This window comes from Delphinus delphis, chromosome 2 (genome assembly GCF_949987515.2).
Source record: "Delphinus delphis chromosome 2, mDelDel1.2, whole genome shotgun sequence".
In the NCBI taxonomy this organism is placed as follows: Eukaryota; Metazoa; Chordata; class Mammalia; order Artiodactyla; family Delphinidae; genus Delphinus; species Delphinus delphis.
This window is the reverse complement of record NC_082684.1, coordinates 149854792-149870245: the sequence shown is the minus strand read 5'-3', so window position 1 is coordinate 149870245 and position 15454 is coordinate 149854792. Positions and strand designations below refer to the sequence as shown.

At 42.7% G+C, this 15454-nt stretch overlaps 1 protein-coding gene and 1 pseudogene across 1 annotated transcript; both read right to left on the bottom strand.

Moving 5' to 3' along the window:
- Positions 1 to 5652: 5652 nt before the first annotated feature.
- On the bottom strand, positions 5653 to 12111 carry BCL2L10 (BCL2 like 10). The gene is given in 3 exon segments (XM_060003749.1): positions 5653 to 5805; positions 11675 to 11991; positions 11994 to 12111. Coding segments are annotated over 2 exon segments (414 nt in total). The 3' UTR covers positions 5653 to 5805; positions 11675 to 11695.
- On the bottom strand, positions 6220 to 11692 carry LOC132418922 (T-complex protein 1 subunit delta-like; annotated as a pseudogene).
- Positions 12112 to 15454: the final 3343 nt, after the last annotated feature.

Genomic DNA, 15454 nt, shown 5'->3' with positions numbered 1-15454 from the left:
CACAGCAAAGGAAACCATAAACAAGACCCAAAGACAACCCTCAGAATGGGAGAAAATATTTGCAAATGAAGCAACTGACAAAGGATTAATCTCCAAATTTTACGAGCCGCTCATGCAGCTCAATAACAACAACAAAAAAAAAACCCAATCCAAAAATGGGCAGAAAACCTAAATACACATTTCTCCAAAGAAGATATACAGATTGCCAACAAACACATGAAAGAATGCTCAACAGCATTAATAATTAGGGAAATGCAAATCAAAACTACAATGAGATATCACCTCACACCGGTCAGAATGGCCATCATCAAAAAATCTAGAAACAATAAATGCTGAAGAGGGTGTGGAGAAGAGGGAACACTCTTGCACTGCCAGTGGGAATGTGAATTGGAAGACCCACTATGGAGAACAGTATGGAGGTTCCTTAAAAAACTACAAATAGAACTACCATATGACCCAGCAATCCCACCACTGGGCATATATCCTGAGAAAACCATAATTCAAAGAGTCATGTACCAAAATGCTCATTGCAGATCTATTTACAATAGCCCGGAGATGAAAACAACCTAAGTGCCCATCAGCAGATGAACGGATAAAGAAGATGTGGCACATATATATACAATGGAATATTACTCAGCCATAAAAAGAAACGAAATTGAGCTATTTGTAATGATGTGGATGGACATAGTCTGTCATACAGAGTGAAGTAAGTCAGAAAGAGAAAGACCAATACCGTATGCTAATACATATATATATATGGAATCTAAGAAAAAAGAAAATGTCATGAAGAACCTAGGGGTAAGACAGGAATAAAGACACAGACCTACTAGAGCATGGAGTTGAGGATATGGGGAGGGGGAAGGGTAAGCTGTGACAAAGTGAGAGAGTGGCATGGACATATAAACACTACCAAACGTAAAATAGATAGCTAGTGGGAAGCAGCCACATAGTACAGGGAGGTCAGCTAGGTGCTTTGTGACCATCTAGAGGGGTGGGATAGGGAAGGTGGGAGGGAGGGAGACGCAAGAGTGAAGAGATATGGGAACATATGTTTATGTATAATTGATTCACTTTGTTATAAAGCAGAAACTAACACACCATTGTAAAGCAATTATACTCCAATAAAGATGTTAAAAAAACAAAAAACAAGACCCGTATACATGCTGTCTACAAGAGACCCACTTCAGACCTAGGGACACATACAGACTGAATGTGAGGGGATGGAAAAAGATATTCCATGCAAATGGAAATCAGAAGAAAGCTGGAGTAGCAATTCTCATATCAGACAAAACAGACTTTAAAATAAAGAGTATTACAAGAGACAAAGAAGGACATCACATAATCAAGGGATCGATCCAAGAAGAAGGTATAACAATTGTAAATATTTATGCACCCAACATAGGAACACTTCAATACGTAAGGCAAATACTAACAGCCATAAAAGGGTAAATCGACAGCAACACAATATAGTAGGGGACTTTAACACCCCACTTTCACCAATGGACAGATCATCCAAAATGAAAATAAAGAAACACAAGCTGCAAATGATACATTAAACAATATGGACTTAATTGATATTTATAGGACATTCCATACAAAAACAACAGAATACACATTTTTCTCAAGTGCTCATGGAACATTCTCCAGGATAGATCATATCTTGGGTCACAAATCTAGCCTTGGTATATTTAAGAAAACTGAAATCGTATCAAGTGTCTTTTCCAACCATAATGCTATGAGACTAGGTATCAATTACAGGAAAAGATCTGTAAAACATACAAACTAATGGAGACTAAACAATACACTACTTAATAACGAAGTGATCACTGAAGAAATCAAATAGGAAATAAAAAAATACCTACAAACAAATGACAATGGAGACACGACGACCCAAAACCTATGGGATGCAGCAAAAGCAGTTCTAAGACGGAAGTTTATAGCAATACAATCCTACCTTAAGAAACAAGAAACACCTCGAATAAACAACCTATCCTTGCACCTAAAGCAATTAGAGAAAGAAGAACAAAAAAAACCAAACAAATTTAGCAGAAGGAAAGAAATCATAAAGATCAGATCAGAAATAAATGAAAAAGAAATGAAGGAAACAATAGCAAAATTCAGTAAAACTAAAAGCTGGTTCTTTGAGAAGATAAACAAAATTGATAACCATTAGCCAAACTCATGAAGAAAAAAGGGAGGAGACTCAAATCAACAGAATTAGAAATGAAAAGGAGAAGTAACAACTGACACTGCAGAAATACAAAAGATCATGAGAGATTACTACAAGCGACTCTTGCCAATTAACTGGACAACTGGAAGAAATGCACAAATTCTTAGAAATGCACAACCTGCTGAGACTGAATCAGGAAGAAATAGGAAAAAATTAACAGACCAATCACGAGCTCTGAAATCGAAAAAGTGATTAAAATTCTTCCAACAAACAAAAGCCCAGGACCAGATGGCTTCACAGGCGAATTCTATCAAACATTTAGAGAAGAGCTAACACCTATCCTTCTCAAACTCTTCCAAAATATAGCAGAGGGAGGAACACTCCCAAACTCATTCTATGAGGCCACCATCACCCTGATACCAAAACCACACAAGGATGTCACAAAGAAAGAAAACTACAGGCTAATATCACTGATGAACATAGATGCAAAAATCCTCAACAAAATACTAGCAAACAGAATCCATAGGCACATTAAAAGGATCATACACCACGATCAAGTGGGGTTTATTCCAGGAATGCAAGGATTCTTAAATATAAGCAAATCTATCAATGTGATACACCATATTAACAAACTGAAGGAGAAAAACCATATGGTCATCTCAATAGGTACAGAGAAAGCTTTCGACAAAATTCAACACCCATTTATGATAAAAACCCTGCAGAAAGTAGGCATAGAGGGAACTTTCCTCAACATAATAAAGGCCATATATGACAAACCCACAGCCAACATCGTCCTCAGTGGTGAAAAACTGAAAGCATTTCCAGTAAGATCAGGACCAAGACAAGTTTGCCCACTCTCAACCCTCTTATTCAACATAGTTTTGGAAGTTTTAGCCACAGGAATCAGAGAAGAAAAGGAAATAAAAGGAATCCAAATCTGAAAAGAAGAAGTAAAGCTGTCACTATTTGCAGATGACATGATTCTATACATAGAGAATCCTAAAGATGCTACCAGAAAACTAGAGCTAATCGATGAATTTGGTAAAGTAGCAGGATACAAAATTAATGCACAGAAATCTCCAGCATTCTTATACACTAGTGATGAAAAATCTGAAAGTGAAATCAAGAAAACACTCCCATTTACCACTGCAACAAAAAGAATAAAATATCTAGGAATGAACCTACCTAAGGAGACAGAAGACCTGTATGCAGAAAATTATAAGACACTGATGATAGCCCAGGGAGATCAGCTCGGTGCTTTGTGACCACCTAGAGGGGTGGGATAGGGAGGGTGAGAGGGAGGGAGATGTAAGAGGGAAGAGATATGGGGACATATGTATATGTATAACTGATTCACTTTGTTATAAAGCAGAAACTAACACACCATTGTAAAGCAATTATACTCCAATAAAGATGTTTAAAAAAAAAGGAAAGAAATCTGTTGCACTTCTATTCACTAACAATGAAAGATCAGAAAAAGAAATTAAAGAAACAATCCCATTTACCATCACATCAAAAAGAATAAAATAGCTAGGAATAAAACTACCTAAGGAGACAAAAGACCTGTACTCTGAAAACTATAAGATGCTGATGAAAGAAATTGAAGATGACACAAACAGATGGAAAGATATACCATGTTCTTGGATTGAAAGAATCAATATTGTCACAATGACTATACTACCCAGGGCACTCTACAGATTCAATGCAATCCCTATCAAATTACCAATGGCATTTTTCACAGAACTAGAAGAAAAAAATCTTAAAATTTGTATGGAGACACAAAAGACCCTGAATAGCCAAAGCAATCCTGAGAAGCAAAAATGGAGCTGGAGCAATTAGGCGCTCTGACTTCAGACTATACTGCAAAGGTATAGTCATCAAAACATTATGGTACTAGCACAGAAATAGAAATATAGTTCAATGGAACAGGACAGAAAGCCCAGAAATAAACACATGCAGCTATGTCAATTAATCTATGACACAGGAGGCAAGACTACAATGAGGGAAATACAGTCTCTTCAATAAATGGTGCTGGGAAAACTGGACAGCTACATGTAAAAAAAAAAAAAGAAATTAGAACACTCTTTAACACCATACACAAAAATAAACTCAAAATGGATTAAAGACCTAAACTGAAGACCAGGCACTATAAAACTCTTAAAGGAAAACATAGGCAGAACACTTTGACACAAATCGCAGCAACATCTTTTTTGATCCGTCTCCCAGAGTTATGGAAATAAAAACAAAAATAAACAAATGGAACCTAATTAAACTCAAAAGCTTTTGCACATCAAAGTAAACCATAAACAAAATGAAAAGACATCCCACAGAATGGGAGAAAATATTAGCAAGTGATGTGACCGACAAGGGACTGGTCTCCAGAATTTATAAACAGCTCATGCAGCTCAATATCAAAAAGACAAACAACCCAATCAAAAAATGAGTAGAAGACCTAAATAGATATTTCTCCGAAGAAGCCATACAGATGGCCAACAGGCACATGAAAGGATGCTCAACATTGCTAATTATTAGAGAAATGCAAATCAAAACTACAATGAGATATCACCTCACACCAGTCAGAATGGCCATCATCAAAAAGTCTACAAACAATAAATGCTGGAGGGGGTGTGGAGAAAAGGGAACCCTCCTACATTATTGGTAGGAATGTAAATTGGTACAGCTACTAAGGAGAATAGTATGGAGGTTCCTTAAAATAACTAAAAATAGAGCTACCATATGATCCAGGAATTCCACTCCTGGGCATATATCTGGAGAAAACCATGGTTTGAAAGGATTCATGCACCTCAGTGTTCACTGCAGCAATGTTTACAATAGCCAAGACATGGAGACAACCCAAATGTCCATTGACAGAATGGATAAAGAAGATATGGTACATATAAACAATGGAATATTACTCAGCCATTAACAAGAATGAAATAATGCCATTTGCAGCAACATGGATGGACCTGGAGATTATTGTACTAAGTGAAATAAGTCAGACAGGGAAAGACAAATATCATATGATATCACTTATATAAAAAATCTTTTACAAATGATACAAATGAACTTATTTACAAAACAGAAACAGACTCACAGACTTACAGAGCAAATGGTCACCAGAGGGGAAGGGTGGGGGGTGGAGAGGGATCATCAGGGAGTTTGGGACTGACATGTATACACTGCTATATATAAAATAGATACCCAAAAAGGACCTACTGTATAGCACAGGGAACTCTGCTCAATATTATGTAACAATGTAAATGGGAAAATAATTTGAAAAAGAGTAGATACATGTATATAACAATCACTCTGCTGTACACCTGAGACTAACACAGCATTGTTAATCAACTATACTCCAGTATAAAATAAAAGTAAAAAAAAAAATCAGTTTAAGAAGAAACGGAAATTTATTGAGCCCCAACAAGCTTTAGGCTCAGCCAAACTGTGAGATTTCAGTCATGTCATCAAAACTTTTTCTCCATGCTCCATCCCACCCCCAATCTCTGACCTCTGTCCTGTGAGCTCTTCTCTTCAAGGCAGGCTCCCTTTGGGAAGGCAAAACATCCTCTCCAGATTCTATTCCCAGTGGCAAAAGAACTCAAAGAGTTGGAATACTCCTGGCAAAAACACAGGACCTGTATGAAGAAAACCATAAGAGACCTAAATAAGAAGGGAAGACACAATATTGTAAAGTTACTACTTTTTTCCAAATTGATTTATAATCCAATCCCATTCTATTCAAAATCCTAAAGCAATGTCTTAATGGATTCTTTATAAACTGGTTTTCAGAATTCAACTTAAACAATTCACAGAAATGGCCAAGGATTTTTTTTTTTTTTGAGAAAGAAGAATGGTGGGGTAAATTAGACTATAACACCAGATGTTTAAACATGTCATAAACATATAGTAATTGAGACACAGTGCTATTAGTAGAGAAAAAGATAAGTCAACAAACTAAACATTCAAATTAGCTGGGAAAAAATGGACCATCTATAAACAGTGCTGAAACACCCACCCCAACTCTTCTTTTATAAGAAGTGAGTCCTACTTCATACTGTTACCAAATGCAAGTTCATATGCCCCACATACAGTGAAAAACAAACTGAAACATCAGAGTTTGGAGCAGAGAAAGGTTTATTGCAGGGCCACACAGTTTCAGTTGCTAGTCAGTACACTGACTGAAACCAACAAAGGCTGAATAACCAGTTCCTCCAAAACGTTGGAAATACCATCCTTTTGGACATTAATGCCTATAGTTTTTCTCCTTGGCATGCCGGTTTTCTTAGTTCTGTGACTGTAGACATGGGATTCAGTCCAGCAGTTTCAGCTAGTGTAGATGGAATGAGCTCCGTAGTAACATCTGCAAAGGCATGAACGCAGTAGGATTTCATACCACTCAATGTTCATGAATATCCGGTTAACCACAGGGCCCACTCTATCTCTGGAGCACTACCTCCAGAGAGCTCCAATTAGAGCTCTCTGCTTTACTAAACAATGAATAACACATAGGGCATCATGACCTGAGGGCCCGGCTTCTTCAATCACCAATGTGTTAGAACCAGGAACAACAGCTATAACTTTTTCCTGGGATAATACAGCCTGTAATCTTGAGCAGTGTGCCAGAACCATGTAAACTGACCCCCTCAGCTCATTCAGCCAAACCCAGCATGTCAGCAGTCAAGTTGGTCAGTATGAGCAATTGGCTTGGTTCCAATATTTTCTCTTTCAATGTCCTTAACTACCACAATCTTCATTTTGATCCGGAAATTTAATACAAGATCACTAAGAGCATATGTCTTAAGAATCAACTGTTTGATTATCATGATCTGTTTTTAAGCCCAATCTTAATCTTTTCAACTTTGGATATGTCAGAATTGGTCACCTTGTGGGTGAGAACCAGCCCTTCCACCAACACAAAATCATCAATTGTCCCACCAAGTTTCCTTTAAAAAAAAAAAAGACAGTTTATTTAAACTAAAAACAAGCAAAAAAACAAGAATAGTTTACCCACCCATTTCTCTCACCCCTCTACCCCCACCTCTGGAAACCACCAACCTGCTCTATCTATGAGCTTCTTTTTTTGTTTTTATTTTTAGATTCCACCAGTAAGAGAGATCACACAGTATTTGTCTTTCTGATTTATTTCACTTAGCATTACACCCTGGAGGGCATTAGCAGGTTCCTTAACTATTCTGAGATCTACAACAGTAGCTGTGGCTGGATCAATCACTTTCCTCCCTGCATTTACACTCACGTAAGAGAAAGACTTGAATACTGAGAGACAACTGCTGAGCTCAGTGAAGTGGCTGCACTGTTTAACAACACTTCTCTGTCACTCGCTTCCACAGGTCACGGCATGTCAAGATTTCAGTACCCTTTCCAAATCCTTCTAAAGTGATCTGGAAATGATGAATCCATTTCTGAAAAAAAACCTGGTACAGGAATCAAAGAGAGAGCCAGCAACGATGACCACTGATGTGGTGTCATTTCCTTCTTTCTCTTGAGCCTTAGCTCTCGCGGCATTCTGGCTGTTGGATGTAATGCTTGTGTTTGTTTCAGAATGGTAGCACCATTTGTAATGGTCACATCACCTCTTCCATCTTGAATCATTTTATCCATTCCTTTTGGTCCAAGTCTTGATCTAATGCATCGGCAACAGCTTTGGCCATGAAGATGCTGCTGAAGCAGATCTGGGCTGGCTTCTTGTCCTCACGGGTGCTTTGCCCCTGGCTGCTAGCAAGCTTGGTTGGGTCTGTGTGGGCTCCGAAGGACAGACGAATGCAGATTCCAGCGGGCACTAGAATAACTGTGTTCACTGTTAACCACTGAAGGGGATCAGAACATGTTACCCCCAAATATGCCACTTTGGCATACTGATTATTTTAGCTGAAGGCAACTGAGAAATAATATATATAGGAAGGGCTCTCTGACCCCCTGCTGCCTAAAAGCAGGGCATAAATTTCCTGTGAGAAAGGTGCCTTCTTGTACCAGGAAGGGGAGAACACTCTTATCACTGGTGATGGGAGTTAATGCCAAGATGAATCTACATTAATTTTACTAAAATAATCCTCATCTTCCATTAGTTTCCCCCATATAGTCCTAGTCACTGTCCCACAATATACCACCCGTGGAAGCCCAAACCCCTTTTCTTTGTTTAGTCATATCTCCACAATTTATCACCCTTTGTTAAAATGGTATGTAAACCCCAAGTTTTACTGCTTCTTTGAGTTTTCACTTCTTTTCTATGAAGTCCCTGTAAAAAACATTAACATCAAATAAGATTTGTATGTTTCTCTCCTGTTAAGCTATTTTTTGTCTTTGAAATTCATAGGGCTCAGGTACAGGGCAAAGTTTTCTTTCTCCATCTACTTCAAGCGATGGGTTGACTACAGAATGGAAGGTGAAAGAGAAGGACTTGTTATGTGCCTGTGTATTGATTAAATGTTTAAAATAATTGTATGTGTTGTATTTAAAGAGACAATAAAAAGGAAATTGTCATCAATTAAGTTACTCCTAAGAATAAAGGCTTATTGAATCCCAAGCCGAACCAAATTTTTTTGTTTGTTTTTTTGCGGTACTCGGGCCTCTCACTGTTGTGGCCTCTCCCGTTGCGGAGCACAGGCTCCGGACGCGCAGCCTCCGGAAGCGCAGGCTCAGCGGCCATGGCTCACGGGCCCAGCCGCTCCGCGGCATGTGGGATCTTCCCGGACCGGGGCGTGAACCCGTGTCCCCTGCATTGGCAGGCGGACTCTCAATCACTGCGCCACCAGGGAAGCCCCCAACTGTTTTTTTTTAAAGATGCATAAATTAAAACTTTAAAGATTTAATAATTTATTGAAGTCAGAAAAATAAAATTTCAATATATTAACTCTAAAAACCTAGAAGTCCCAGAAATTATACTTTAAAGGATTTAGAAAGAATTCCTTAAAAAAGTATTTACTATTACATTCTTTGTTAAACTAAACTGTGATTGGGAAGACTTGTAGTATCATTTTACACCCCTGACACAGTGCCTTGATAAATTAGTCAGCAGTAGCACATGAAATCATGGATAAATGAGAGATACATATCCACTCTTATCCAAAGGTAGCAAATAGCCCCGTATTTCCTATTTAATGGAAAGCAGTTTCTTCTGTAATTCTTTGGAGCAATAAGCCTTTAGACCCGTGTCTCCCATTTAAAGAAGAGCCATTTGTGCCTTTGTCCTAATATCTCTCAGTACTTGTCAGGAGTTAAAATGCTGGCTGAATCACTGTAGGACTCATATGAATGCAGGTAAAAATATCTCAGGAGGTGGTTTACTCTGGTTTGTTCTTTCACATCTCAAATTTGCTTGGCTGGTCACAGTTCGGCAGGTAGAAATGAGTTAAGAATTTTAGATCTCACGATAATTTTGACCAGAAGTAGATTAAGATCATTGCTGTAGAGTATGAGAGAAAAACCCAGACCAGCTGTCTTTCCCAAGATGGCGGCAATGAGCGTTGGAAGGAGAGACAAAATCCATCCCATAAGGGGAGGGAGAAGAGAACTAGATTGCTTCATAACACTCAAAACCTGTACTCAATAAAATGCACCAGGGGTTCTAAATTAAACACTAAGACAACTCCTGAATTTAAAATGTAAAAAAAGGAAATCCTAGGGCTTCCCTGGTGGCCCAGTGGTTGAGAGTCCGCCTGCCGATGCAGGAGACACGGGTTCGTGCCCCGGTCCGGAAGATCCCACATGCCGCGGAGCGGCTGGGCCCGTGAGCCATGGCCGCTGAGGCGGCGCGTCCGGAGCCTGTGCTCCGCAACGGGAGAGGCCACAACAGTGAGAGGCCCGCGTACCGCAAAAAAAAAAAAAAAAAGAAAAAAAGAAATCCTGAGTAATAGGTAACTTGTAATTAAGAAGCTTCGAGTTAGTATTTGTAAGAAGTAGGCTAACATAGGGGATAGAAGGTCGTAGGGGACACAACTTTGTCAGTTAGAGCAAGAATACTCATCTTTTCAATCTCTTCTTTCAAAAGCCGAGAGGAAGGTAGAATACTATATCATGTTCTTTCCTGAGCAAGGAACTGATGCCATTTTGGGAAACTGACAAATCGCTAAATTGAAAGGTATCCCCTGAGACAATAAAGCAAGCAGTTCCAGTCAGAAAAATGGCCGGGGGGGGGGGGGCGGGACATGAAAGCCAGCCTGTGGCATTTTAACTGCAGCTGAGAGAGGTGTGGGCATGTCTAGTTTACTCATTTGTGGAATTTCTGCTTCTTGATGTTAAAAGATTGTTCCTTACTCAATGGTGATTAGCCAAAAGATGAGAACAAAAACAATGCGCCCCTATCAATTTCATCTTTATTGCGGAGTGCCCTTGGGGGCCAAATGCCTTGTTAAGAAAAAACGGCTCAGGTGGCGTTCTGAGAGTTCACAGGTCTGAATAGTTGAAGACCCCGCCTCCCGATCCCTTCCCATCCCAAAAGAATGGAATTAATGCTAACACCTCAAACTGTTCATGCAAGGTCAAGGTTGATTCAAATACTACCTCTCCTCCACAAATGGAACCCAATTCATCAATACAGGTCTACCAGGAAATTGCAAAACAGGAGGCTAAGTTTCCTGCAGTGTCTTCCCTAGATTCTTAGATTTTTTTTAATTGTTGGTTTTAATAGTTTGGCTGTGTTTCTTCTATAACCTGGGTCACCACGGTTGCTGATTCAACCCCAGTAAGGAGGAGAAGAAAGAAGCAGGGGTCTCGCTCAGAACCCAGGAGGCATTCTCCCCTCTTACTGAAGGCTGGCCAGACTCTCACTGATCATGAGCTCAGTTTAGAAGCCGCAGTGCAAGGGCCTCCCGCTCTAGCCTAGACCACAGAGATCAATGGCTTACAGCTGCGCGCCAGGGCGCCTGGCTATCTCCCCATTGAGGGCTGGGTGCAGTGAATTGGCAGTTAAGGAACCTCAAGTTGTCAGCACCACGGGGTGCCCGCGCAACCACCGCCCCCCCACCCCCCAGAGACCTCTGCCTCAGCTCTTCCTGAGGGATGGGGGGGCTGGACAAGGGTCTGCCTTTTCATTCTAACGTTTTAGGCTGGTGTGCTCTGACTTGCAGAGCCGTGGGGGTCTATGGAGAAAGGTGCATCTAATAAGTGTTGGAGAAAGAACCCACCTGGCCCAGGCCACGCCGTTGCTGACTTCGCCACTTTGGGAATTTCTACCTAAGCAAAGCATCCAGACCTAACATGAGCTCACCCTAAAACCCCGAGGGCGGTCAAGGACAAGGCCGAAGTGTGCAAACCCAAGTCGTGCGCTGCTGTTTCAGAATGGGTTAGTATGAGAGCCGTCTAGCTAGGCCTGTTTTGGTGACTGACTCCGCCAGTAGAGGAGAAAGCCGGACTTCACCACGAATGTCCCAGGCCTGCTGAAACGAACGCCCCACGGGGCTGGTGCCGCAGGGTCCCTCCGGGCGCCGGCCGCGTGGGCGCGTCCCGGGCTGCCCACCCGCCCCGGGTCCCCACGCCCGCCGCGCTCACCCAGCCGCCGTTCGCCATCAGTCAGGCGCGGTGCCGTCCGGAGAGCTGAGCACACAGCAAGGCCACCAGGAACCGGCAGTCTCTGCTAACGTCTTCATTCTCCGTCTTCTTCCGCCTAAGGGCCCCCCGCGGCGGCCTCTCCAGCAGCGTCCCCGCGAAGGTCACGAGCGCTGCCACGCGGCCCCAGCTGGGGCCGCCACGGTTGTTGGCGACTAGCTCCTGCGCCATCCAGGCCACCAGCTCGACGCGGTTCCCGCGGAAGCCGCGGTACTGCGACAAGAAGTGCAGGTTGGTCTTCTGTTTCCAGGCGGCCACGGGCGCAGCACGGCGGCCTCGGGCGTGGACGGCGCCCGCACGGGGGTGCCGCGCTCGCTGGCGCAGTACTCCAGGTAGTCCGTCAGCAGCCTAGCTGTGCGCCGCCTGAACGCGTCCCCCATGACTCCACCTCTGCCGGGGCCTGACCCGGCCTGTTTTATAGGCTCGCCCGCGCCCCGCCCCGCCCCGCCCCTCCCCGCTCCGCTTTGGCTCGGCTCGGCCCGGTCCGCCCCGGGCAGTTGCTTTCCCAGGTCCGGAGAGGAGCCTTTGATGGGAATCCCATCTACACCTGTTCCAGCCCCAATAGGCGAGGCCCAGCTGTGTGCATGTGTTCACATAGCAATCAGGGGCACAGTGAGACTCTTCTGGGGTTATTGTTTAGCTCTCGGCTTGGGGACTAAGAACCCAGTGGGGACAGTCTGGGAAGCTGAGCTAGACTTTTGCCTCCCTTTTAGGAAAGGTTGACAAAGGCTACACACAGCCCTCCACTGGCGGCTCCCTTGAAAGGATTATCAGCATCTTCTCAGATTGGACTGAAGCATCCAGGTGTGTGTGGGAGGTACCTTTCTTTGGGTCTGGGATATGTAGCAGGAAACAGGATGATTCTCCTGCAGGTTGCTAGAGTGCCAATATTGGCTGCATTCACTCATTCATTCACTCATTTACTCCTAGTCTTTGGGGTGGTAGGTCTCCCCCTTAGCACTGGAGATATAATGGAGAACAAGGCATGTGGTTCCTGCTCTCAAGGACCCTAGAGTCTAGCGATGGGACAAAGAAACAGGCAATCACAGTACAGTTAAATTATCACCAAAATAGAGGTTGCGGGAGTACCCAGCTTTTGGCTGCTTCTTAAAGCTACCATCCCTATATTGCTTAGAATTCTCCACTTTTTACTGGCCAATCCGTTACTTCTTCTAATACTTCTTATACTAATCTTTCTCTGTTCATGTTACTCTATGGCTTCTTTCTCCTGACTGGACACAGACTGACATAGAATTGTACCAGCAGTGAAATTTGTGAGGGTCCATTGGTCTGGAGCATTTTGAAATATCCCCGTCAGGGTGGAAGATGAATTGCTGCAGCTTGTATTACCGACAAAAAGCAAGAGGCACAACCCTTGGTAGGTCACTTTGGAGGCAACATACGCAACCTCAACCCATCTACAGGCGGGTGGATTGGGAAGCAGAACAAGAGAAGGCTCTACAGCTGTCTAGGCTACAGTACAAGCTACTCTATCACTTGGGTTTTATGATCCAGCGAGTCCAATGATACTTGAAGTGTCAAACAGAGAAGCTGTATGGAGCCTCTGGCAAGCACCGATACAGTTACGGTGCAGACCTCTAGGATTGTGAAGCAAATCTACGTCCTCTTCTGCAGATGACTATCCTTCTGAGAAGCAGGTTCTGGCTTGCTACTAGGTCTTCATAGAGGCTGAATGAGGTGACCATGCAGCTTGAGTTCTCCTCATAATATGGACGTTGTCTGACATGCCTTGTTTTAAGGTTGGGTGTGCACAGCAGCAACCTTTCATCAAGTGGAAATGGTATATGAGAGACTGAACTCAGGCGGGTCCATGATGTACAAGTAAATTGTGAGTAGGCGGCTCAGACCCCTGCAACACAGCTCCTGTTGTTTGCCTCTTCTCTTGTTCCGTGCCTATGACCTTCAGGGGATTGCTTATGACCAGCTGACTGAGGGAGAAAACTCAAGCCTGGATTATAGATGGGTCTGTATGATATGCTGGTATTACATGAAAGTGGACAGCTGGAGCATTATAGCCCCACTCATGGGGGACTGTGAAGACAATGGTGAAGGAAAATCCTCCCAGTGGGCAGAAATTCAAACAGGATATATGACTGTACACTATGTCTGGGGGGAGAGATGGCCAGAGTACAGATCTACATTGATTCATGGGCAGTTGCTGATGGTTTGGCTGGATGGTCAGGGCCTTGAAGATTGGTGACAAGGAAATCTTGGACAGAGATATGTGGCTGGACCCCTCTGAAGAGGCAGAATGAAGATACTCGTCTCCCATGTCAACGCCTCCAAAGGGCAGCCACTGCAGAGAAGACTCTTAATAATCAGGTAGACAAACTCCTGTGCTCTGTGGAGGTCGCAGAGCTTCTTTACACAGCTGCCACAGTGCTTGCTCCATGGGACCGTGAATGAAGAGGCCATGCAGCAGGGAGCGAGGATGTGGCAACAACAGAACTCCCCTTACAAAGGCTGAGCTGGCTAATGCCACTACTGAGTGCCTGATCTGCGAGTGCCAGCGATTCCTCTATGGTGAGCCAAATGAATTTTGCCCGAAGGGAATATAAATCTCTGTACGTCAAGCTGAGCTGGTTGTGACATCTTATGAATTCCCTTATTAACTAATTATTCAGTTAAATAAACATTTTGATATATGTTCATGTTTTATTTTCAGGGGAGTCATGATTTTATCTTTTTGGACATTATATTTTAGCAGCAAGCACACAGTTTTTTCTTAGATTTGGAGTAGCTTGGGGGTTAGTGGTAGATCCTCTGGCCCTGCCATTGGTTAACTCGAATAGTTATCAGTGCAATCAAACAACAAATGAATAAATTAACCTCCACACAGAATTTCCTATGCAGTATGTAGTCAGATTTGGTTACAATCCCCCCTCTGCCACTCAGAAGCTGGGCGACCATGAGCAAGTTATTCAGCCCTCCCAACTTCAATTTCCCCACCTATGAAATGGAGGCAATAAACTGCATAATAGGCTGTTACAAGGATTACATGAGTTGGTATGTGCAAAGGCCTTAGCATAGTACCTGGCACATAGTAAAAGCTCTTTACAGAGGAGCTTGTATTATTAGTATGAGTTGACCAGGGTTACCAGGCTCGCTTGTCCCACTTTTAACCAAAAAACCAAGATGTGACATTTTTGGTGAGCCTTACTTATATGGTTTCTGGTTTTGTTTTTGTTTTTAAAATACTGAAAATATCTAGAGATTTTCAGTGATTCACAGCCCCCATTGGTCTCTTGCCTTTCCCACTGCCCCTCTGTGCCCGCAGGGCCCCTCCTCTGCCACATATGGTTGCCCCAGAGCCTCCGCTTGAGCCCCCCTCTCTCAATTACCTTCCTCCTCCACTTCCAAACCCCTACAAGGGCCTGAATGGCCCCAGGGAGGTCTCACAGGGAGGGGCTGGAAAAGGGCTCATTAGCCCAGATAAGCTGCTTTCAAAGTTGATCTGACCCTGGGAGTCCTTCCAGGGGATCCTCCAAGGTCAAAACTATTTTCATAATAATATATATTACATAATAATATGTGTGGCTTTTAAAACACTCACTTTCTCAGGAGTTTTCCAGAGGCTACTGATGTGTGGTGAAGGCATCATCACTGGAATATGTGCTTCTGTATTCTTGTGTTTTATGATTTTTCTCAGTTTGAATTTCTAATATGATAAATACTGATAGATATAATCCATATAAACAAAAA